At 38.1% G+C, this 25460-nt stretch overlaps 1 protein-coding gene across 1 annotated transcript; it reads left to right on the forward strand.

Moving 5' to 3' along the window:
• The first annotated feature begins 1818 nt into the window (after window positions 1–1818).
• Window positions 1819–14287, forward strand: DACT1 (dishevelled binding antagonist of beta catenin 1). The gene is made up of 4 exons (XM_001369147.4): window positions 1819–2759; window positions 5083–5215; window positions 6003–6158; window positions 10949–14287. The coding sequence occupies exons 1-4, from the start codon at window positions 2394–2396 to the stop codon at window positions 12847–12849; spliced, it is 2556 nt and encodes an 851-aa protein (XP_001369184.1). The 5' UTR covers window positions 1819–2393; the 3' UTR covers window positions 12850–14287.
• The last annotated feature ends 11173 nt before the right edge of the window (window positions 14288–25460 follow it).

A 25460-nucleotide genomic window follows, 5' to 3' on the forward strand; every position in this document is an offset into this window, starting at 1 on the left:
GTTTCCATTAATGATTCTGGTATAATTCCATATTTGGATCTGATTTATAGTAAAATTTTATTAATTCAGAATAAAGGTTGCAGAAGGGTCATATTAATTTATGTGGGGAATAAAGTCTATGTTGTGAAAAATATAAGGAATAGTTTATAAAGCTATGTAAAGAAATGTAGTTTCATTACATTCAAATTATATTTTAAACCTGACATAAAAGGATATTAATTAGAAAATAATAATAGATGGTATATAGAGAGATTGAAATGTAAGTTAATGAAAAAATTACAGATACAAAGAAACACTAAAATTTAGTTGGGGAAAAAGCATATGTATAGGTATAGATCAGGCTTATACATATATATGTATACCTCATATACATATATGAAGATATATACACAATATGTATATATACCTGACATATATGGATGCATATATATATATATATCTAGGCAACATATATTTGAAATATAAATGCCTTACATTCTTCTTGCTCATCTGATCCCAGGTGAATCTCAGTTCTTTCCTGATTCTCATATGGTGTCATTTCCATTCACCTCACAATACTGGTTGTCTTTCCCTGGACACATTCCAGCTTGACAACTTCCTCCCTTGAAAGTTGGCACTTCCATTAGAACACATTAATCCAGATGTGCTATGAACTGGGCAAAGTACAAGGAGACTATCACTTTTCTCCTTCTGGATGTCTTGCTTCAGTTTATACAACCCAAGATTTCATTAGGTTTTTTTGATTGCCTGTCACACTGTATTCTGGGGCCATCTGTGGGCTGGGACTTGAAAGAAGGGTAGAACTTAGAAAAACTGCAGTAAAAGCTAGGAGACATCATTTTGTTGCCATTTTTTCTTGAAAAGGAGAAACTTGCAGCCACAGTTGAATTACATACACCTATATTTTACACACATATAAGTATAATATGTAACATTTATGTTTAAACTGATTAAAAATCATTAACGCTGGATCTGAATGACTAAAAATTCTGATTTGAGTAGGATCTAAATAAACAAGGTTTGTGTGTGTGTGTGTGTGTGTGTGTGTGTGTGTGTGTGTGCATGAGCTACAATCTTTCCCCCATTTGTGGCAAAGAATTAGTTCTTGATTATTTAATACACTTTATGACATCAAATCTCTTTGTGTCCAATGTCCTGAGTAGAAATCATGTTGTGGGTAATACCATCATGAAGGGAACTATCTTGTAAGCCCTTCTGGAGAAATTAATCACAGGGGTTGGAAGTGGGGGGAAAAAGCACTAATATTAGGTCACCTCTACTGCTCCCCTAAGACCTCAAAGACAAGGCAATTGCCTGCAGTCTAATTTCCATTGATTTTCTACAGTCCAATTTCAAATACCTTTTTGGTGAGATCTCTACCATTTCTTTGTGTGAGGGGCCCTATCTAAGACTTATAGTTTCAAAGCTCTCCTTATTATATAATTTAAAAAAACCCCAAATTGTGGAGAAGCATCTTTTGTTGTTGCAGGGGTGAGGAATAACCAGTTATTATTGAAAAGAAACATGAATTCAACTTATGTCTGTATGAGAGGTAGTTGTGTGTAGAAAGGGTTAAGATTTTGTGCTGAAAATCAGAGTTTTTGAAAGTTCTCAGGGGAGCCCAACCGTTTTGTTATTTCGTGGACTTTGGCTCCAAGTCCGATTGTAACTGGATACTGGGACTCAAGTCAGTTGCCCCTTGAGTTGTGCGAAATAGGAGAACCAATAAGGAAAAGAAAGGGGGAAAAAGTGGGCTCAGAGAACGAGAAAGGGGGGATGGGTGGCAGGGGGAAGAGGTAGGAAAAAAGAGAGGGGGCGGGGAAGGCCCAGTGACTAGAACTAGGCGCTGAACGAAAATAGAAAAGGGTGAGCCTGACAGGAGAGGAAAGATAAAGCAAGAGTGAGAAATAGACAGGGGGGCAGGACCAAAGAAGGAGGATGTGGGACTGAGGGTTTGCAGAGCTGCAAAGCTGTGTGTGACGTTGTGCCGAACAGCATTATCAGCAGAGGATCCTGGCTGGGAGGAGACCTGGCAGAGTCAGAGGAGGGGGCTGCAGCCCCAGGACGGATGGGTGGTTGTGCTCAAGGTTGGCTGGCTAGACTCTGCTCCTCTGTTGCCGTCCTGGGAGGCTGAAGCTGAAGATACCCGGACTGTGGCGAGGGTGGAATTTCCCTCCTCTTGCCTGGGGTCCCCCCAGCTCAGTCCAGCATGACCCCCTCGCCCCGCCTTCTAGCCCACCAGCAGTAGCTAGAGCAGAGGAGCAATTGATTTCTGTTCCCCTGCACAGGGTGTATTGGGGAACTTCGCCTCCACCTGCGGAACTGCTCCAGAGGGGTGAGGGGCGCGCACGCCTCTCATAGTCGGATGAGGGATTGGGAAGAGGGAGAAGGACATGAAACCCAGTCCAGCCGTGACCGCGAAAGAACCGGAGCCACAGACGCCCCGGGGAGAGCAGCGGGCGGTGGAGCCCGAGGGGCGCTGGAGGGACAAGGGCGAGGCAGACACTGAGCGACAGCGCACCCGGGAACGGCTAGAGGCCACGCTGGCCGGTCTGGCGGAGCTGGAGTTCCTACGGCAGCGGCAAGAGCTGCTAGTCCGCAGTGTTCTCAGAAGTCCGGGGATCGGAGCCGGGGCCGGAGCCGGGGGCGTGGCGCCGACTCGGGCTGGGGAGCTGCCGGCGCCGGGAGAAACCTCCCAGCGCAGTCGCTTGGAGGAGAAGTACTTGGAGGAGAACATCTTGCTGCTGAGGCAGCAGTTGGTAGGTAGCGTTTCTGGGAGGAGACCCTGAGGTCCCCGACTGTAGTTTTCGGGGCTGAGGGGGTTTGCTTCGAGCTGCACGAATTTGCATTGTTAAAACAATCTATCCACTTTTGCTTAGGGATACCAAGACAAAAAATAATAAAATTGTCCTCGACTTCAAGGAGTTTTACAGTCTCTTACAAAGACACTCTTTTCCCAAAACCAACGTGTCCCCTTCTCTCCGTCTTCTTTCCTTCTGTCTCCTACCCCCTCCCCATCCTCCCCCCCCCCCACCTCCCGGCCGGCTCCATCGCCAGCGCCCCGAACGCACCCTCCGCGCTCTCGTTTTGGTGTCACTATGTGTATGGCTGTGCACGCGCGCGTGTGCATTGTGTCTGGATCAGGTGAGGATTAGAGTTGGGGCTAATTTCGGTACACCTCCATTCTAAGGCTCAGCATCTTCTCTGTTTCATTTGGTTATGACCTTCTGCTTGCTAGTTAAATGCTTTAGGGGAAGGGGTGGGCATGGAAAAGCTCTTCACTAAAAAAAATCAATTGCAAGTCTTGTGAGTTCTCTTTTTCTTTTTCATTCACTCTGAAAGTAATAAAAGTCAAGACGGGGACACTTGGTATGAGTGATTTTTTTTCAGCCCAAATGAAATGCTTTTTTTTTTTTAAACCATTATACTGAAATGACCTTAGGAAATAGTTGATTCATTGTCATTCCCAGAACGCTTTTCTGCTTGTCAGATTTTGCAGTTGGTTTGAAGCTTAATTTCAGATGGAGGCTCCTTTGCATAATGGAACTAAAACTAAATGCAACTGATGAAAATGAGTGAGGAATAGGTGGCGCCCCTCCCCCAATGGATACTGTTTTATATCTACTGTACTCTGAAATCCAATTGTGATTTAAGAGGGTGGGTGAGAAGAACCTTTAACGTACTGGATTCTATCAGAATGAACCATTTTAAGCAATCTTCATTAGGGGGGAGGAAAAACCAAGAGGCATCGATTAATTGCTTTAACTCAGCCTCATAGCAATGGCGGAGTCTTTTGTTTTCACTGCCCTCAAAATGTAGTTTGGGAAACAGCAACTAAATCCTCAAGTGAATTCCCCTCAATAACTATGCTGAAAGATTAATGGTCAGCGCAAACAATGAGGTGCTGTGGAATCATTTGTTGCATCAAAAAATTTTTTTGTAACTTCATGATTCTTATTCACCCAGCAATTTCCCCTAAATAAATATCTCCATCAAATGATATTGGTTTGTGTCCCAAAGCTTGAGCCTATGGATATTCAGGAAGAGCACTGAATATTCATGCAGTTTTTTTTTTAAAGTGGAAAGATATATAGCATAGCCTTACCCTATGTTCCTGGCAAGGCATTTTTATAAACATATTTTCTTTGGCTGCAGACTGAATTTGGATCTGACACTAGTTTGGGCTAATTTCGGTTGGTCATGCATGTTTAATGCCCTGTGCTGTGCAAATAGCATTTTTATCTTCATAAATAACGAAGTCACTTTTTATGATCATAAATGGCACATGCTTATTGTCTATTCCAGATGAGTGCAGCATTCGCTATATCAAGAGAATTCTAGTTTAGCCAATATTTGTGATACTATTTTAATGTGTACACTTGACATTCATGATTTGAACCAGATGCCTTTTCTGGGTTGTATTTTGTTTTTCTGGCAGGGCACTAGATGGCAGTGATGAGTTAGCAGAATTGATGCTTTTCCCTAAGGAAATCTGAACTAGTTCAAATTCTCCCTCTCAAATCCAAATTCTGCCAGCACACTCTGTACTTGACACTAACTAGAGTTAGTAGTTTCTCATTTTCAAAGGCACTTATATCGATTGTACCCAATAGAACAATTAACAGAGCTTTATATAGTCTATCTGCTAACCAAAACTTGATTAGACCATAGTTTCTGTTATAGTATATAGTGATCTTAAATTAAGTTTTTTATAAAGTAATTCATTTTCTATGGTTCTTTATGAATAAAATGTCAAGTTCTCAATTTTTGTTTTTCTATTTTCTATTTAACCTTTTAAAGAAGTTGCTTGAATCTAGTAGTTAAATGTTAAAGACATTAGATTTATACCCGAAGTTTTTGTATATGACAATACATTTTATTCTAATGTATAAAAATAAAATGGAATTTAAAGAGTTCCAAAGGATAATTTGGAGGTTTTTGTTTATTTCCATTCTCGTGGTTAAATTTTTGGCCTTGGAAAATTGAGAACTGATGTGTGAGATGAGGTAATTTTAGTATATGTAACAGAACATCTGTTTCTCACTAATGTGTCTTAATTTTATTTTCTTTTTTCCACCTCAGAACTGTTTGAGAAGGAGGGATGCTGGTCTATTAAACCAGTTGCAAGAACTAGACAAGCAGATAAGTGATTTAAGGTTGGATGTTGAAAAAACATCAGAAGAACACCTGGAGACAGATAGCCGTCCTAGTTCAGGTAAAGCTCCTATGCTTTATATTAACTGATTATATTCTTGTGCTATATGCTAATTGATATTAATGTTTTTTATTATCAGCTTTTCAAGACCTGCAAAACTATAATAGATTTGTATTTCCCATGCAGAAAATAATAACTCTCCCATCTTTTTGAAGGAAGGGAAAAAAAATCCCCTAAACTTAAAGAAATAGTGACATTGATCAGAGTGAATTCTCTAGTTAAAAAAAAATAAGGCTTTTATTTAAATTTCTGAAAGAACTTTCCTTCTTTGAAATGTGAGAGTCAGCAGTGAGCTACAAAATTAGTCACACTTCCACTTCCTGAGACAACTTCAAAAGTTTGTTACCATTTGGTTCACAAAATAGATTTTAGTTTACTCCCTGCTGTCCTCTCTTGAACTTTTTTTTTTCTAAATCCTGATAATAGTAAAGACCAAGTGACAGACATATATGAGTTTTTCTATTTGTACTTTACATAGTGTCTATTTCTGTGTCCATTTCATCTCTCACTAAGTATGAATGGAAGGGACTTAAAAAAATAGAAGGAAGGTCAGCTTGTGGATAATAACAACTACAAGGCCATTTTTAGAACCCACTTTCCATCTGATTTTCCATAGTTCTGAGAAACTGAAACAGATATGTAAAATTAGAACATGAAATCCAGTGAACCTAAGCTTACCTTCAAACCTTCTCTTAACTTTTCTAGGAGATTAGTTATTTCCTTTTAAGTAGGAAATGCTCAAAGGTTGCTCAGGCAGTCTAATTCCAAATGGTGTTTGTATTTTTAGGGTTTTATGAGCTGAGTGATGGGGCCTCGGGATCACTTTCCAATTCCTCTAATTCCGTCTTCTGTGAGTGTTTATCCAGTTGCCATTCCAGCACCTGCTTTTGTAGCCCCTTGGAAACATCCTTGAGTATCTCAGATGGACACCCCAAATCTACAGGTAAGGTTCACAGCAATTTTAGACCTTGAAGGGACAATTAGAGAATGCCTAGCCTCATGGTCCTCAAAGGGTATACAGTAGCATGCTAGTATATCTCATACTTTATAAAACATGCCACAAAACGTTCATGGTCTCTGAGACTTCCACATTCTTCTGCTTTTGTTTCTAGTTGCAACTTGTTATATATTCCTTTTTTTATTGGTATTGGGAAGGTAAGACTAGTATCTCTATATGGGAATCACATTCCCCTCTGTTGGATTGATTTTTTGGGCAAATAAAGAAAGAAGGAGTTGAGACAGGGAAGGGAAAAGAGAAGAATCCCAAGATCTGGATTATGGGTCTGGAGATCCTGCTTCCCAGGGATTCTTCTTTGCTGCCAACTTAAATGCTCAGTACTATTTGATTCCTCATGGCAAATATATTGACAGTGAGTCAGAAGTTTAAAATCTAGGATCCAGCTCCAATCTGTTGCTTTACAAATAATGGACAGAGTGAATAGGTCCTGGGTCCAGCAGAGATAGAAAGTCCTGGATTAAAATCTCAGATACTTCCTAGCTGTGTGACCCTGGGCAAATCACTTAACCCCCACTGCCTAACCCTTGCCACTCTTTTGTCTTGGAACCAATACATAGTGTTGATTCTAAGATAGAAGGTAAGGATTTAAAAAAGAAAGAAAAAAAGATAATAGAGACGACAGATGCAGTCAAATCTAGAGCTGGAAGATTTCTCAGTTCAACGCCCCCTTTTTACAGATGAGAGAACTGAGGCTAAAAGGTGACATAACTTACCCAAAGTTACTCAAGCTATAGAAAGTGGCAGTTAAGATTTGAATCTGTTCATTCACCAGTTTAGAAATGAAGCTATTAAGTTAATCTTATCCATCAGCAAAGTGCTGAGGGGTGATTTGTTGGTTTATTTTTAGCATTCAGGAGATCAGTAGTTCCATTATGTCTCTCTGAATCCTCTGGCTCAAACATTTGGTCCTTCAGAGAGTTGAGATATGGACAGCAGTGTGAAAGATGCTGTTCTGTCTCTGAGTGGAGAGTAGAGAGAAGTGTGATGTGCAAGACTGTGATAACACCTTTGCAATTTAAAAAATCATTTTCATGTGCACTGTTTCCCTCATTGGAACACTCATGGCATTTTCTGCATGGTTCCATGTTTCCTCTTATCAACTTCAAGTCAAGAGAAAAGGCAATGCAGAGACTATACTCCTTGATTTTATGGATAAGGACAGTAATATGGTGCTATATTCTTATTCTGACTGCAATATTCTATTTGAGGTTGAATTCTCATATATGAAAGATAGGGCTGCCTGCTACAAAGCAGATATGACAAAGGTAATTGAATGGCTTCTTTGTTTGAGAACAGTGTATTCGGTCCCAAAAGTTTTATAGAAAACAAATTTGTATTATCTGAATTGGCTATCTCATGCTGCCCAAGTTTATAAATTGCACAGTTCCATTCTGTACAAAATTGTTCTCAAAGGGAAGTTTTATAAACCTATTAAAGGCAATTTAGTATAAGATTAGATGATTTCATTGGAAACTGATTAACTGTCTTCCCCCACCCCCCTAAATAAATCCCATGGAAAATCTCATAGTCATGTAATTTAGAAACAATGGAACTCACTCAATTAGATGAGGATTTAGGAACTGACATCTTTTCTGATGTATTTTTTCTTTAAAGTTAATTTAAACCTTGAAATTCTTTTATTCCTCAAAAGTGAGAAGACAGAATTTATGGGGAAAGAAGCTATTTTCAGAGCATTTTATAATCATATTTTAAGGCATAAATATGATAGGCATATTGCCTGTAGAAGAGATGCAGGACAGACATCTCAAATATATAATTTTTCTTTATGGAGTACCTGAGATAAAAGGGGTAGGAAGTACATACTTGCTAATTGTTAATAAACTTTTGTCATATTTCCCTTAAATTGGGCAGTTCTATTAATATTTCTGAAAGAAGAAAAGGGCTTTTCTTCTATTAGAGTAGAAGAAAACACCAACCTACCCCCCTACCCCCACTCATTTAAAAATAATGGGAAAGGGCAGCTAGATGGTTGGTGGATTGAGAGCCAAACCTAGAAACTGGAGGTCCTGGGTTCAAATTTGGCCTCAGACACTTCCCAGCTGTGTGACCATGGGCAAGTCACTTGCCCCCCATTGTCTTGCCCTTACCATTCTTGTGCCTTGGAACCCATACTTAGTGTTGATTCTAAAATGGAAGGCAAAGATTATTAAAAAGAAAACAAAAAGAATCATGGGATGTAGATGCAGTTTTGATTTTCAGATGTTGTTTTTCAATACAAAGAACTTCTAACTGGAGGGAACTTCAATTGTTCTTGAGCGGTGATAATCTTGAAATTTTGACCTCTCCAGATAACTGGGAGGCAATTAAATATTATTTGATATTTTGAATTAATTTTATATTACAGAAAAATATTAATAATGTATTATTACAGAAAAAAAGAAGATAAAAATGATGAATAAAGTCAGAAATGTTACATCTGAATTGTTGGTGGTTGTTGGAAATTCAACTTTGATCAAACTTTTCATTATTACTTATTAAGGGTTCTTCCTTCCCTCCAAAATGTTGAAAATAATACGGCCAGGAAGCAATTATCTTAGCTAAACTGACGTTTTATTGTAGAAAGTTGTAAATCACAAAATTTCATGTTCCAAGCCCATCTTTGGCCAAAGATACTGAGATTTGAACCACCCAAGCTTTTATAGTCTAAGCAAAAGAGTCAAATCACACAAACACACCTAGAAAGGGGCAGGGGAAAGGATCAGCTGAATGTTTCTTCTACAGAAGAGGAGGTCAACCAAAGTTTTGGTCTTCTAAAAGACTTTAAGAAAATAAGTTCTATTGTGGAAAAATCCTATGTAATGAACTTTGCTACTAGTAGCAATGCAACAAACCAAGAAAGAATGCTATCCACATCGAGAGAAAGAACTATGGGAGTAGAAATGCAAAAGCAAAACAGATGACATCACTTCTCACATGTATATATGGGTATGGAATTTGGGGTTTAGGCCTTAAAAAAATAACTCTATAGCAAAAATGAGTATGTATCAAATGACAACATTTGTACAACCCAGTGAAATTAATGATCTCTGGGAGTGGGGAGGGAATAGGGGAGGGAAAGAAAATGAATCGTGTAAACATGGAAAAATATTCTAAAAAATAAATAAAATAAACCTTTTTATTAAAGAAGAAAATAAAGTTTTCTTGGGACCAATTATGTCAACTCTGTTCCCTATATGGTAAAGAGCCAAGGTCACTGTAGCTTCAAAGTCACCTGAGATGTCAGAAACTTCCAGTCTTGGGAGTATGTGGACACATTCCAGGACGCTAAAGTCATACACACAACTCCCCTTGACAAAGATATCTTGCCAAGGCATTTCAGAGGATGTTCTTTGTTATTTTATGCACAATATAATTATTGATTACTGATTCTCATGGGCAAATTATTAAACTAAGAATAGGGCTTTTTTACTTACTATTATATCTATGGTTACAATTTATCATTGTACTACTGAATATCTAATAGGATTACTTGTAGAGAATATAATTCTAAAAAGCCATAAAACAATAAATATAAACTAATTAAAGATGCTTAACTAGTTTTTTACATTTACAAAAACAGATTGCATTTTTTTTCTTCAGACCACTTCAAAGATGATACTTGATGATACTTTAAAAATGTATATAACAAGTTGTTCAAAAAGCACTATCAGGGACACATGCACTTGGAAAGCAGGTGGGGCTGGTGATTGAGAGAGAAGGGATAACAAATGATGGAGAGTCTGAGTGTGGCAATGTAATCATGAAGGTCTTCAAGGAAGCCCTTGAGTGCATTTTGTGCCTGAACCTCTATTAGAGAAGATTCAGGAAAAATAAAGGGCAAGAATTTACTTGGAAGAGAGAATTTTGGATGGGTTGAGAAAATCTACTAGTAGGAGGAGTGCTGCACCGAAATCATGCAGATATCAAAGTATCACAATTGAAAATCTAAAGAAGCTATTGTTGTAATTTGATCAATCCTTCTAATGCTGAGATTTTGGAAAATTTTCATGATTTTTCATGATTTTCTTTGTGGCAATTATTCCTGAATATTCTAATGCTAATCAGAATGATTTTTCTTAAGAAAATGCAAAAGAGGGGGCAGCGAGGTGGTTCTGTGGATAAGAATCAGGCCTAGAGACAGGAGTTTCTGAGTTCAAGTCTGGCCTCAGACACTTCCCAGCTGTGTGATCCTGGGCAAGTCCCTTAGCCCCCATTGCCTAGTCCTTACCACTCTTCTGTCCTGGAACCAATATATAGTATTGAATCTAAAATGGAAGTTAAGAGTATTAAAAAAAGAAAGAAAATACAAAAGAATACGTAATATTGCCATAAATTATAAAAGTAAAGTAACAAAATAGACTATAAGATTCCTGAGGGTAGAAATCGCTTTAATAGGTTTAAAAATTGTCTCTTTAAAAATTAAAAATTAAATTTTCCATCTCTACTTAAAAAACAATGAGGCAGGGAAAATAGTGGACATCATTTTCCAGAGTCCTTCACAAGAAGACTTTCCACCCCCAGCATTTTATAATCATTTACAAGTATGAAATATTTTGATGTAATCATTGGTGTTTTTGCAACATTGTCCATGAATCATATCTTGAGATTTTTAAAGGTAGTTTTCTCTCGACTTCAAAAAATTAGTGAGAGTCATAATAGAGCTAATCAACAAAATGTTTTTTTTTTTTTTTTTAATTTGTCTTTTTCCTCTTCAGATCTCATAGGATGGTTGGAACACAAAGAAGGCCAATATGAAGACCAGGCATCAGGTGATGTTTGCCGTTCACTCACTATACCACAGTCTAATTCCCTTGATGTCATTGCAGAAGTGAATCCGAAGTATCAATGTGATTTGGTATCTAAAAATGGAAACGATATCTATCGCTATCCAAGCCCGCTTCATGCTGTAGCTGTACAGAGCCCGATGTTTCTTCTTTCCATGACCAACAACCCCGTGAAAGAGGAGGAACAAATTGGTAGCAGTGCTAATGAGGCTTGCATTGGCTCAGAACTAGATTCTGTCAAATCAGATAATTCTTCCCTTCCACAAAGCAACTCCACGTCAGTGTCCTATCCCGCATCCAATAAGAAAATAGATGGTTATATCTTGAGTCTAGTGCAGAAAAAAACACATCCTGTTAGGACTAATAAGCTGCGGACAAGCGTGAATGCTGACCCCACGAAGGGTATTCTGAGGCACGGGAGCGTTTGTGTCAGAGCGACTGGCGGAGTTACACACAGCAACAGTGTTAACCTTAAGAATTCTAAACAAGCCTGTTTGCATTCTGGTGGAACAACCTCTTTGGAGAATGGCACTTTTCCCCCACTGAAGCAGTGGTTGAAAGAATCAAAGGGAGAACAGCTGGAAAGCCGGAGGATGCCTGTGACTGTGGGCTGCCTGCCAAATGCAGCCACTGAGCATCAAAGCAAGCACCTGCCAAAAAATGTCAAGCCAGGCTCCCAGGAGTTTGCGTGGTGCCCCGTTTCTGGGGCAGGGGATTCCCCTAAAGAAAGTGGTCAGCTCTTTACTGCCTCTCCGAAAGAGAGTCCTGGCCGAGACCCAGCTCTCCAACAGGAGAACAAAGTTGTACAGCCACTGAAAAAGATGTCACAGAAATCCAGCTCCCAGGCGGCTCTGCCCGCAATTCCCCCTGCAGTGCCTCCTCCGCCCCTGCCTTCCTCCCAGCCTATTGAAGAAAGACCCGCTTTAGATTTCAAGAGCGAGGGCTCTTCTTCCCAGAGCTTGGAGGATGGACTTCTGGTCAATGCTCAGTTTATTCCAGGGCAGCAGCAGAGTAGTAAGTTACAGAGAGCCAACAAAAACGTCCGAATTCTGAAGAGCTCGACCCTGAAGCACAGAGCTCATGGTCTTAATGGCTTGGAAAGTGGCTTACCGACCGTGAGGGAAAAAAGCAGAGCTGTGAGCAAGAAGTGCCATTTCCCTGATGACTTGGATACAAATAAGAAATTCAAAAAAGGCTCCTCTAGAGGGAAGAAGGGGGGAAACTCCCAGGCCGAGGCTGGTCTTTCCAGCAGGGTTACAGGGGGTCTCCACAGGCCTGTCACCAAGCTCCACGGACACGGACACGGAAGAGAAGCAGTCGTGGCCAAACCAAAACACAAGCGAACTGATTATCGGAGGTGGAAGTCATCCGCTGAGATTTCCTACGAAGAAGCCTTGAGAAGGGCAAGGAGAAATCGCAGAGAACCTGTGGCAGTCTATAACCAGGTTTCTCTTCCATATGTGAGCCCTTACGCTTATGTAGCTAGTGACTCTGAGTATTCTGCCGAGTGCGAGTCCTTGTTCCATTCCACAGTGGTGGACACCAGTGAAGATGAACAGAGCAACTATACCACCAACTGCTTTGGGGACAGCGAGTCAAGCTTGAGTGAAGTGGAGTTTGTGGGGGAGAGCACCACCACTAGTGACTCTGAAGAAAGCGGGGGTTTGATTTGGTCCCAGTTTGTCCAAACTCTCCCTCTCCAAGCAGTCACAGCTCCGGCTCTTCATGACAGCCATGCAAAGACTTTTGTAAAAATTAAGGCCTCTCATAATCTCAAAAAGAAAATACTTCGTTTTAGGTCTGGTTCTTTAAAACTGATGACCACAGTTTGAAGCAACTTTTTGGTATGGAATGTGTATGTTCTAGTTACAGAAACAAAGTGGTTCTTGTTTTCTTTTTCCCCTTTGGTGCAGCTTTTTTGGTGCTTTTATCAACACTTAAAAAACAAACAACCTAAGGTAGATGATGTCATCCTCATACCATGTGTGGATGTGAGTGCCTTTAAGTGGAAAATAAAGAATGTCTTAGTAGGAAGAAATGAAAAGACTACAGTGTTCATGGTGGTAACATTGAATGTTTAGTATAAGATGGCTTTATGTTTTTCATGTGACTCTTTAACTTGACTTCATCTAGGAGGGCTTTTTATCCCAAGGCCATGTGGATGGAACTTTATTATTTTTGTCTTCCCCATGGTTGTTTTTTTTTTTTGGGGGGGGGGAAGGACAGAGAGAGAGAAGAAATGTCTAAACCTATGATGAATTCTAGTGAGGAAGCTCTCTTCTCCCAATGCAGTTGAGCAACAGTCTTTAACTTATAGTTCTTGATAGTAGTTGTCTGGGAGATGGAAAGATTTAGTGATTTGCCTAGGATCATACAGATGGGCTGTGTGAAAGACTTGACTTTTAACCAATGTCTTCCAAATTCAGTTCTCCATATCCTTACTTCTTCAGGGCAATGGTCTTGATGAGAAGTTTCCTGAGGGTTACTCTCGAGTGTGTAAAGGAGTAAAGAATAAATTATTATTTCATATCATTTTTCTTGCCTATGTCATTTGTGACATTTATTTCTCAGGCAATTTCCCCCTTTTCCCCCCGCCTTCTTGTCTGCCCTCTTTTCTTGACTCGGGTCCTTTAGACCAGAAATAGATGGAGGAGAAGAGGTAGAAACATCAAGATAGGGACATACATGATGAAGAAAGGGAAAATATAGGGATAAAGAAGAGGACCACTTGAAAACTGCAAGACTGAAGCATTGGGGGGGAAACACGTTTCTAGAGCCATAGATTAGGAGTTAGTATATGGATTCCTTCCCTTCTAATTTCTATATCCAACAATGGTGTCCTGGAATGATATGCCCTTGGGGTTGGGTTTTCTACTAGGATTCAGTGGTATAGTTACCACTGAAATAACCAGCTACTCCCTTGGGAGTGTGAATCCAAAGCCATAATTGGGTCTTATATATGCTTCCAGAAAGTTGCCTCAATTCAAGATGTCTAATCATCTTGACAGTCTAGGTCCTGAACATATTAGTGCAATCCCTCACAGAGTAAGCCATAGGTCTCTCTGGGAAGGGTTTATTTACTATTTAGTAAACAGTATTGTGTAAAATTGCTTTTTATCAACATGTATGTCATGTGCAAAAGTAGTATTTGTTTTAAATATTCTTATTGATGTCAACTTTTCTGTATAATATAAGCAGTATGTTTTTATATCTCATTGTGTAAATTAATACAACACATTATATGTTGTAATAAAGTTTGTTTTACTTCTATTAAGTTTGTTACATCTCTATAAAACCCAATATTCAGACCAGCAAGTCTTACAGGGACTGTCAGTGCCGTTTGTGAAATACTTTTCCAGCCTATTAATTGATCAGCATTTATTTGGAAGTTTTAACTATGTTAAATGGGGTGGATAGCAAGGAATGGTACTGATGTGGAAAAAAAAAAACATGCTTATTTGGTATCAACGACTTTTCCCTCAAGTTGGCTTTAGTTTATGTTTATTTCCAGGTTAAAAGGACTGATACCTTATGCTTATGGGAAAACTTCCTCTGGAAATAAGGTTTTGAAAAAGAAGAATTTAGCATATTCTGTTTCATATTATAACTTCTTTTTTTTTTAAGACCCTTACCTTCCATCTTAGAATCAATATTGTATATTGGTTCCAAGGCAGAAGAGCACTAAGTAAAGGTTAGGCAATGGGAGTTAGGTGACTTACCCAGGAAGTGTCTGAGGCCATATTTGAACTTAGGACCTATCATAGCTTCTTTTAGATGGTATTAACCTCATGCATTTAAAATATATATTATAAAATATGGGAGAAAATTGTTTCAAGTGCTAAGTTTTATTTTTTTATTATTTATTTATTTATTTTAAACCCTTACCTTCAGTCTTGGAGTCAATACTGTGTATTGGCTCCAAGGAAGAAAAGTGGTAAGGGCTAGGCAATGGGGGTCAAGTGACTTGCCCAGGGTCACACAGCTGGGAAGTGTCTGAGGCCAGATTTGAACCTAGGGACCTCCTATCTCTAGGTCTGGCTCTCAATCCACTGAGCTACCCAGATGCCTCCTGCTAAGTTTTAAAACGATATAACAAACAACAAATCCTTAATCATTTATCTTTAACTTCTGACCAGTAAATATTCTGTATCTTCCCATTTGTTTTAATCTCTCCACCTTCAGAAGGCTGCTCTGCTTGAAGCACCAGAAATCATTTTTTTCCCAAAGCTTTTATGAGGCTCTGTAGTAGAGTTGATACCAAAAGGCTTTGGAATCAGTGATCTGCATTCAGTTCCTGCTTTTGACACATATTGTCTATGTGAGCTGGGCAAGTCTTTTAATTTCTGGGTGCTCTAAAGAATTCTCCAAGTCTTTAAGTTTCAGAGAAGGTATCCACTAGTGGTAGGAGGGAGTTAACTCAGAGGGAATTCCCTATGCCAGTGAAATCACAGGGCCAGTTTTTTTTGCCCTGAATACAGTTTATTTCTTAAGGCAGATAGCTTGATATCTCCAAAGTTCTTACAATTTCTTTTAAAAGCTATGCTTCATACAAACACACACACACACACACACACACACACACACACACACACACACACACACAGACAAATAGTTGTCCCCAAACCTTCTGCTTCCAGTAGGACATCTGATTAAGTGAAAAAGTCTCTTCTGAGCAAAACAGAGGTGAAGAATTTGAAGGAAAGTCTTTCAACATCCTTTGCCAACTCTGGTTCTAGTGTATCCACCCTGAAAGGCTGTTGTGTAAAGCAAGGGACCTACGAGTTATTATGTATTATTTCCTTTGTAATTTGTTCTCAAAGAGAATTATCCTTAGAAGGGGTAGCTTTCTGAAAGCCATTTACTAAGGAATTGGCATTTTTAGATATATGAATGCTCAGCTAAGGGAACCGTGAATAAATAGGATTTTTTAAGAATCCTGGTGCTAGCCTCTTGTCTGTAAGTTTGCAAGAGTTGATAGTAGACAAGACAAATTGTGGTGGTCCATTGTTTTTAGTCACAAAAGAGCCATTGGAGTGAGTACAAGTAAAGAACTAAATTATTTACAAGGGGGAAAAAACATCAAATTATGGAATATTATGCAGGGTTTACCCTATTTCATATAGCCATCTTTTTATATCATAAACAGCCATATAACACTGTATAGAGAGTTAGCCTCAGAGCCCAGAAGACCTGATTTCAAATTCTGTCTCTGATACATGGTGGCTGTGTGATCCTAGGCAAATTACGTAACATTTCGGGGCTCTAGGCAATGCTATAACACTGTTAAATTGTAGAAAAAAAGTGTTTTTCTACATTTGTTAGAGTTTCCTCAATTTCCCTATGCTGATGAAATCATACATCCATGCCCTATCCTATTGTTCTTACGGAAAAAGTGTGGTAAAATTATCCTATGTGGGCCATCAATTTATATATTTTGACTGAATTCAACTTTTTCTCTAAGGAATTTTAAGTCTGGGTCTACTTCAGGATGAAATTTTCTGATTTTTTCTAGAAAATCATTCAGTATTTGTATTGTTAAAAATAAAACAACAAATATTTACCTTCTAGCTTAGAATTGAGACTAAATATTCCAAGGCAGAAGAACCATAAGGGCTAAGGATTTGCCCAGGCCCACACATCTAGGAATTTTTTGAGGTCTAATTTGAACCCAGACCCTCCCAACTCTACATCTGACTCTCTCTCCACTAAATCACCTATCTAAATGTTTCTGCTAGTTTCATTGTCTTAGAATTTGTCTTTTAATATAAGAATTTTCCTCCCAATTATTAGCCATCTTGGAGAATTCTTAAGATATTGATACCTTTTGTTTTTTATATAAATGGTCATTTTTGAGTGTATCATCCTCTCACCAAGAGTCTTCTTGTAATGACAATAAAAACAGTTGGAAGGAAAGAAACTAGTATTTTATTAAGCACCTACTATAGGTCAGGCACTGTACTGAGTGCTTTACAAAATATTTCATTCAATCCTCAATAGTCCTAGAAGAGAGGTGCTATTATTATTTCCATTGTACAGTTGAGAAAACTGGAGTGAATAAAGGTTATGTGATTTGCTCAGTCACATAGCAAATAAGAGATTGAATCTAAGGGGCAGTTAGGTGGCACAGAAAATAGAGTGCTGGACTTGGAGTCAGGAAGACCCAAGTTCAAATCCAATCTCAACCACTTACTGGATGTGACTCTGGGCAAGTCACTTAACCCTGATTGCCTAAAAAAAAATTAGTCTGAGTCGATTTGAAATCAGACCTTTCTCACTTCAGGCCAACCAATTGTGCCACCTGTTGCCTCAGGTAAGTGAAACCAATTGACTTTAAATGGTTTGACAGCACGTGCAATACAACACATATCCAAAGTTTCCCCCATTTCTCCAGTGAAAGGAAAAAAGGACATTTCCTCAAGTCTTCTTGAGCTTTGTCATGATAATTATGTAGAGATCAACTTAATTTTATTGTCCTTTCATTTATATTGTTGTAGGTATTATGCATAGCTTTTTTGTTTTTGTTTTTGTTTCTGCTTGTTTCATTCTGAATCAGTTCATATAAGTCCAAAATATTTTTCAGGTGCCTTTTATGGACCAAGGAACTGTGCTAAACTAAGTTGGGAATAAAGAGAAAGGCAAAAGATAGTTTTGGCTCTTAAGAGCTCACTGTATAATGGGGTCTTTCTGGTTTCTCTGATTCTTTCTGTTCATTGTTTCTTATAGCAGAGCAGTATTCCATGAAACTATATGCCACAATTTGCTATGTATTCTGCACCTGATGGACATTGTTTTCATGGAAGCTAGGATAGAGCACTGAGTTCTGGAGTCAGGAAGATCTGATCTTCCTAAATCTGATCTCAGACACTTAACTTCCACCCTGGGCAAGTCACCTAACCTTTTGGCCTCAGTTTCCTCATCTTTAAAATGATCTGGAGAAGAAGATAGGAAATCATTCCATTATCTGTCAAGAAAATCCCAAATGGGGTCAGGAAGATTTGGACATGTCTGAAACAACTGAACAAGAACAACGTTTTGTTTTCAATTCTCTGTTACCATGAAAAGTGCTAGTAGAACATTTAAAAAAGTCTAACTCTGTATCTTCAAAATCTCATTAGATAATAACGTGTATGAACTTGCCATACTACTGAGTTTTTTTTTTAAACTAGAAATTCTTTCCAACAAGAGCTCCCTGCTTCTCTCTTTCCTGGAGGGATTCCTGAGTTCAATTGCATTTTTATGCCATTTCCCCCCTTAACTACTGAATTTACCTTTTTGAGTCCCCATGTCACATCTTCTTTTAAAGTGATCAGAGCCTTCACTTTTATTCACACATCATGTTGTGTCTTGATCCTAGACTTTTCTAAGACTAAGATTGCACTTTCAAAAGTGCTTGTTACATGGCACTGTGTTCTTTTATTACTTTATTTCTAAATAAATTTCATGCTTTGATGGGTTAGATGTTAACTTTGAAAATACCAGGACAGAAATTCCTTAACAACTGTTTGTACAGATGTAGAAACTGAAAGATAAAAACAATAGAGCATCATAGAACCTCAGCTGGAAGTGACCTCAAAGGCTATGCACTTTAACCAATTTCTGAATGAGAGAATAACTTCCAGAACAAAGGGATAGGTGATAGGGAAGAAGCACCGAATTATGGAGTAGTACTACTGTGTTCTTAACACCTGAGGAAGACTCAACATTTGGATGAGATATGGAAGAATCTCTATTCTCATGGAGTTTACAGTCTGGTGTGGGGATGATATATAGAAACATAGAAGACAATACTACATAAAATTACGTGACAGTATTGTGATACTTGACAGAAAAAAAAAGATCATTGCTGGATTGGAATTAGAGAAAGACTTCATGGAAATGGTGGTACTTGAATTTGGCTGCAAAACTTAGGTAAGGGAATCAAAAGGCAAAGTGAGGGCATGGGTAGGGAGGACATTCAAGTCATGAAGAGTATGTGCAAGGCACAAGGAAGGCAGGCTCTAGGGTGTTTTCTGGGAGGAGTGAGGGCAAAGAGTGGTATGGTTTAGGAAGGTCACAATATAATATAATGCTGGAAATGTAAAGCAGGATTTGATTCAAGAAGGTCTTGTATACTAAGCAAAGGGGTTTTAAGTTTGCTCGAGAGACAGTTGAATTCACCAAAGATATTTAGACAGAAGAGTAAATGAAAAGATCTCTTCATATGGAAAATTAGTGTGGCATCACTAGAAGACTATTGGAAGAAGATGGTGCAAGTGGGAAAACCTGCTAGGAAGTTATTATGATAGGTCAGGTAACAGGTAAACAAGGTAAATTTCAGGGTGGTGGCAGTGGGAACAAGGAAGATGCACCATGTTGGATAGGAGATGAAGTCAAGGACAATTGCTGACTCAGCTACTGGCTGAGATTATAAAATTGTGATAAATGGTTGCATGTTGGGCTGCCCTTGAAGAGATGGGCTGGGGGAATTTTCTGTCCTGTGTCAGTAACAATAAAGGGATAGCATATCCTGGGAAGTGATTACAACACACTTTGAAATTGTGACCTTTTATTGTGTGTGTGTGACTATGTGTGGAGAATGTGGAAAATGATTGAAATATTAGTGTAAAGAGCCTGGGGTTAACTCTGACATTTAGGTGGTGACTATGATTATTAGGAGACTGACATTTGGACAGGAAAAAATTTAGGCTTTCCAATAAAATAACCAAGACATTGAACTTGTGATACTTTGTTATTAAAGAGTATGTCTCAGACCCACTACCTGGAGGAACATTTGATTTGGGTTTTAAAGAAGAGATAGGAATTCAATAGATGGAGAAGGTGAAGGAGGACTTAGTAGGCAGAGTGAATAGAAAAGGCTTGGAAATAGCCCTGCATAGGGCATGTTTGGAGGACAGAGAGTACATGGAAAACATTTATGGGAGCATTGTGGTATAAAGCTGGAAGGGTAGGGTGGTATGAGATTGAGGAGGGACTTAAATTATAGATTTTGAATTGATTGTGGAGGGCAAAATAATTTTAACTTCCTTTGTTTAAAGACATTGGGGAGTCACTGATGATTTTATGGCAGAGGAAGAATTGAATGAGATCTCTGCATAAGGATGATTTGCCTAGTAGTTACACAAAGAATGGATTAAGGCTGGGAAAGAGATCAGGGAGTCAGAAAGACCTGCAATAATCTAGGTAGATGATAATTAGGGCATTTACCAGAATGGTAGCTATGTGAATAGAAAAGAAGAGATAGATGTAAGAGATAGTGCAGACGTGGTTACTTAGAAACCAAAGAATGAAAATAAAACCAACATTTCTATGTAGAATGTTGGATGGAAGGTAGACAAAGGAAAGAATTTTTCTTTGTTTCTTCCCTCCCTCCCTTCCTTTTTCTTTTCCTTCCTTCCTTCCTTCCTTCCTTCCTTCCTTCCTTCCTTCCTTCCTTCCTTCCTTCCTTCCTTCCTTCCTTCCTAAATCACATCTGGCAACTATTAGTTGTGCAACCATAAGTCACTTAGCCTTTTTCAGCCTGGCTTCCTCTTCTATAAAATGGGAATACCCAAACCTCACAGAGTAAGGATCATATGAAAGAACATATATGACTTTATAACCATTGAATCCAATTGCAATGTAGCTCTTATTATTGTCAGGCAGCTAAGGTGCCATCGTGGATATGAGTGCTGAGTTTCGGGTCAGCACTGAGCTCAAATTTTGTCTCCTTCACTAGCTGTGCAAGTAGCCTAACCTCAGTTTCCTCATCTATTAAATGGGCTAATAATAGCACCTACTACATAGGGTTCTTTGGGGAACCAGTAAATAATATATGTAAAATGCTTTGTGAAGCCGAAAGCACTATGTAAATGATAACTATGACTGGCATAGATTGTACTAAGTTAATGATTCCTTTAACAAGTACTTCTGGAGGAGGGAGAGAGTTCACTTCAGTGAGGTCTGCAAAAGGTTTCACTGTGGATCTGGGTCTTAAGGTAAATAAGCTATAGATAAGAAGGAAGTGCTAAGGCATTCCAGGCATAAGCAGAGCATAAATTAGGCTTGGAGAAGAGAACTACCATCCTAATGAGAGAGGTTTTATTTTGGGGAGGGGAAAACATCATGGAAGTGTACATGGGCAATTCTCAAAGTGTGGCTTGTGGACCTTTTTGGTCCCCAAGACCTCCTTTTAGGGAGTCTGTAAATTCAGAACTATTTTTATAATAGTACTAAGACTATCTATTAAGATATTCCTCCTTTTCCAACTATATATCTTTTTAAGGCCAGATTTTCTTTATAATCATTAACCAAAACAACATATCTCAACAGATTGACTGCAGAAACAGATATGAGTATCCAGCTGTCTTCTATTAAGTCAGATAGTAAAGAGATCTGCAAAAACTATGTAAAATCATGCCACTCTTTTCACTCTTTTTTTGAAAAATTATTTTTTCATAAAAATATTATTTATGTTAACATGTAATAGGCTTATTATTTTTAAATGAACTAAAATAAGAATTTAAATGTATTACTTTTAATTTAAAATATGGTAAATATCAATGGATATAACCCACATAAACAAAAGCTCTTTGGGTTCTCAATAATTTTTAAAAGTATCAAGGGGTCCTGAGTCCAAAAACTTTGAGAATAACTAGAAAACAAATCACAGTTGTTACGAATTAAGTCCTATTTGTCTTTGATCTTCTAAAAGATGTCTTAGTGTAGTTTCAATATAAATATTTCTGTTTGTATATTTCTAAACCTCATAGATTTAGTCAAATCCTCCCAGCAGTGATCCTAAAACCATGACTCTCAAATCACATGTGGCTCTTCAACATTTAACCAGATGCTCTTTAAGACTTCTAATTTCTATATGGGAATATTATCTTATTAAACTCTATCTAGCACAAACAGAAATCATGTGGCTCTTTAGTTTCATGGTGATTGCAAATGTGACTTGAGTCACTGAAATATAAGTACAATTTGTCAAATTCTATCCTTGCTCATAACAGGCACATAAATGTTTGTTGAATCAAATCCTCTTGAAAGCCCCTGAAGCAAAGAGGGGAAAAACAAAAATTGATTCCAGATATTTAGTTCCAACTAAAAGTAACTCTCAAGTAAAATTTACCTTATTTTTAACCCATCAAGTAAAATTTACCTTATTTTTAATCTATCAATTTAGAGCAACAATGAATGAATTAAAAATGGGCTTGAGCATAAGGCTTTTAAGAGGTCATGGAAAATATCAGCCATGAGTGTGCCCTGAAGCTATAAGAGTGAACCTAATACCTGGACAACTGGTCCAAGAGACTGGCTAGACATTGCTCTCTAAAAGAGGCTGTGCCGGAGACATGGGCTGTCAGTTGGTACAAGCTTAGATCAGTATCACATTGCCTACAGAAGATGATGGTGCTCAGGTAAGAGATTTCTGATGAACAGATGGCTGCTGAAAAGTCACCTGAAGCTCACTATTGTTTTGAATCCAATTCTCATCTGCCTTTTACTTTCTGTGACCAAGAGAAAAAAATTAGAAAGAGCAGTCATTTCAGATTGGGCATATAGCTCTTAGTTCCTTGGGCTGCTGTTCCCTGTAGACATAGATCCAAAACAACAACAACAAAAAAATCTAACCAAACAAAAATCAAAACATGTTAACAATAACTTGTTACTAGTATAAGATGCATGTTGAAAATAATTATTCCATCAGTTAGGCATGTACAATACTTAATGTCTTCTTCCTGAAAAACCTAAAAATAAAATTCAGATTTGGGCAATTGGTATAGAATAATTGGGCACCTTTTTTTTTTTTCCAGTGGCTTAATGTCTTTAGTCAGTAACTTCAAAAGCAAGGAAAACCTTTTTTTTTTTTGAGAGTATGGGGTATGGGAGGGGATTATTTCTCTGTGAAATCAGTCTTGAAAATGATCCTGAAAGATGCTATTGAAATCCTGGTCCTAATGGCTACTCTCATGTCTGAATAGGAAATGTAAATTTTATTTCTAATGGTCTTTGCCCCATTGAATGGTTGTATTGATGCTATACATAAGTATAACTCTTACAATATGAGAAATACATCTAATTCAGATTCTAAAGCACAAAAATAAAAGTCTTTTTTGAGAATAAATGATCTCATCATTCATTGGATTTTAGATTTTTATTTAAATATAGCGTGAACTTCTCAGTTTTCTCCTAATAAATTAAGACAATTAACAAAGCATTTGGGGGAAAAAAACAGGTTCCATGAGTTCCAGGAATTTGAAAATGAGACTTTATTAGTTTCTCCTATTTCTCTCAATTTACAATTGCTCCACAAATGAGCAATGATGTAGTAATCTGTATTAGGGAAGGGAAAAGTAAATCCACATATAATAAATGCATTCAAAGGAGACTTATTTTAGAATATCCTGTCTATTTGGCTTGAGAGGGCGTGGGACACTTTGGGCTTGTAAATCTGTTAGGGAGATGTAATTGTAGTTTCTAAGATTGGGACAATTTGGTGGATCCAAATTCCCAGATCTCCTTTTTTATTTAGGAAAATTCCCATGTTTTAGATATACTTTCTCCTTTTGGTTTCCAGCATGATGATTGGAAGAGCAAGGTGTTATTTGCTATTCCTGCTTCCAGATCTATGCTTTGGGATCTTAGAGCATAGTAATTGGTTGAGAGGGATGAGAATACAGGACTGGAATGTTCTTTGATTTACTTAATGTTGGCTGAAAAGGGGAAGATGCCATCTTATTTATGAAGCCATTATTAGACAAAAAGGAGGGACGATTCCAGCTAGTTTTAGTCATGAAAGCAAAAAAAAAAAGCAATGGACTATTAGTATTTACAGGATACATGCCAATTAAATGGAAAGTAGTATGAGAATGGGTTCTGTCAGCTGAGGAGTTAAAGGCCTTATCTTCTTGGTCCTTCAAGTCAACGACCTTGCCTTCTCAGTCTTTTCCCCAATAAATTAGTACCACTGACTACAACTTTTTTTTTTTTGGGGGGGGGGTCCTATGAATTGAAGAAGAGACATCATCAATTTCTCTTTACATAGGTGCTTATATGTTTTTCCTTGGGATTGTTCATGTGAAATACTAGCTTGGATTTTCTAGGAAGGGGAGAATAAACTTCCCATACACAAAGATCCCAATAAAGGACTATAGGCCTTATTAATGTATAGCTTTAGCAAAATGAATAAATGAATGAGTGCCCAAATGAAAAGGCTAACAGGATATTACTAAGCATAAATAGCAGTTTGGTATGACCTGCTAATTTTTTTATTTATACGTATCATTATTTTAAACTGTCAGAAAATGGTGTCAGAGTCTAGCTTCAACATCTCATGGAAACATGGAAAACTTGGAAAGGGTTCAAAGGAGAGTCATGAGGTTCCTTAAAGATCTGGAAAGTAGGTTGATGAAGAGAAGCTAAAGGAACTGGAATTATTTGACTTTTAAAAGGCTAGAGCTTGATTTAATATTGTCTTAGGTATTTGATAAGTTATTATTAAAAAAAAAAGAGGTGATTAGCTGTTCTCCATCTTCAGTGAGGACAAAACAAGGAAACAGATTTGAACCATAGCACAAGGCATTTGGATTAGTGTGGAGGAGAGAAATTATAAGGCATGCAAAAGGACAAGAAGCAAGACAAGAAGCTGGAGATTGTTCATCTGTCAATCAAAGGAAAATTCCTTTTGGAATGTTACTGGGAAACAGTTGAAGGCAAAAGCAGTTTGGAGGCAAGCTAATGGTGACTGATTTTTCTAGCACTTGTTTGAGGGCCTTTCTGGCTGATGGTGGTGATTTTGAAGGAAGCAGCTGGTTTTATCTTTGGGACTTGGGATAATCAAGTTGGAAGTGGCCTGGCTGGTTTGAAGGCAGAAGAAGAAGGACAATAGTCCATATATCTCTCTCTGACTGGCTGTTTCATGTTAGTAACTGAATTGCCATTTCTCTCAATATCCTCCAACCCAAGACTCACCGTAGATAATAGGGAAACCTCCAACCCTCTTACCTTATCCTATATCTTTCCTGTTTTCTCCAATAAATCCTTACTTGAGATAAAGAAGAGAAAAGAGTATTTCCTGTGAAACTTCACAGCTCACCCTGAGTGACTTAGAAGGAGGCTGAAGAAAGGGAAATTGAGGGGAAGAAGAGGGGAGGAAGCGAGAATGGAAGAGGGAGGAAGGGAGGTATAAAAGGGAGGATCGTAGTCAAAAGAAGATAACTACCTGATCCATTAGTTATCAGTATCCATCAAATATACCCTCCAATATTATCTATTACATTAGATAAGAGATTAAGAAGGCCTTGGCACTTTAGGGCTATTAACTGCTTTTGGGAAAAAATGTTAGAGATTCTCCTTTAAAGGTCTTTAAAAATAGAATATTTTGATCTGTCAAGTATATGATATATAGATGAATCCTAAGATGGGTAGATGGATTAGATAACTTCTATAACTTGTTCCTACT

The sequence above is a fragment of the Monodelphis domestica genome, chromosome 1 (genome assembly GCF_027887165.1).
Source record: "Monodelphis domestica isolate mMonDom1 chromosome 1, mMonDom1.pri, whole genome shotgun sequence".
Classification (NCBI taxonomy): Eukaryota; Metazoa; Chordata; class Mammalia; order Didelphimorphia; family Didelphidae; genus Monodelphis; species Monodelphis domestica.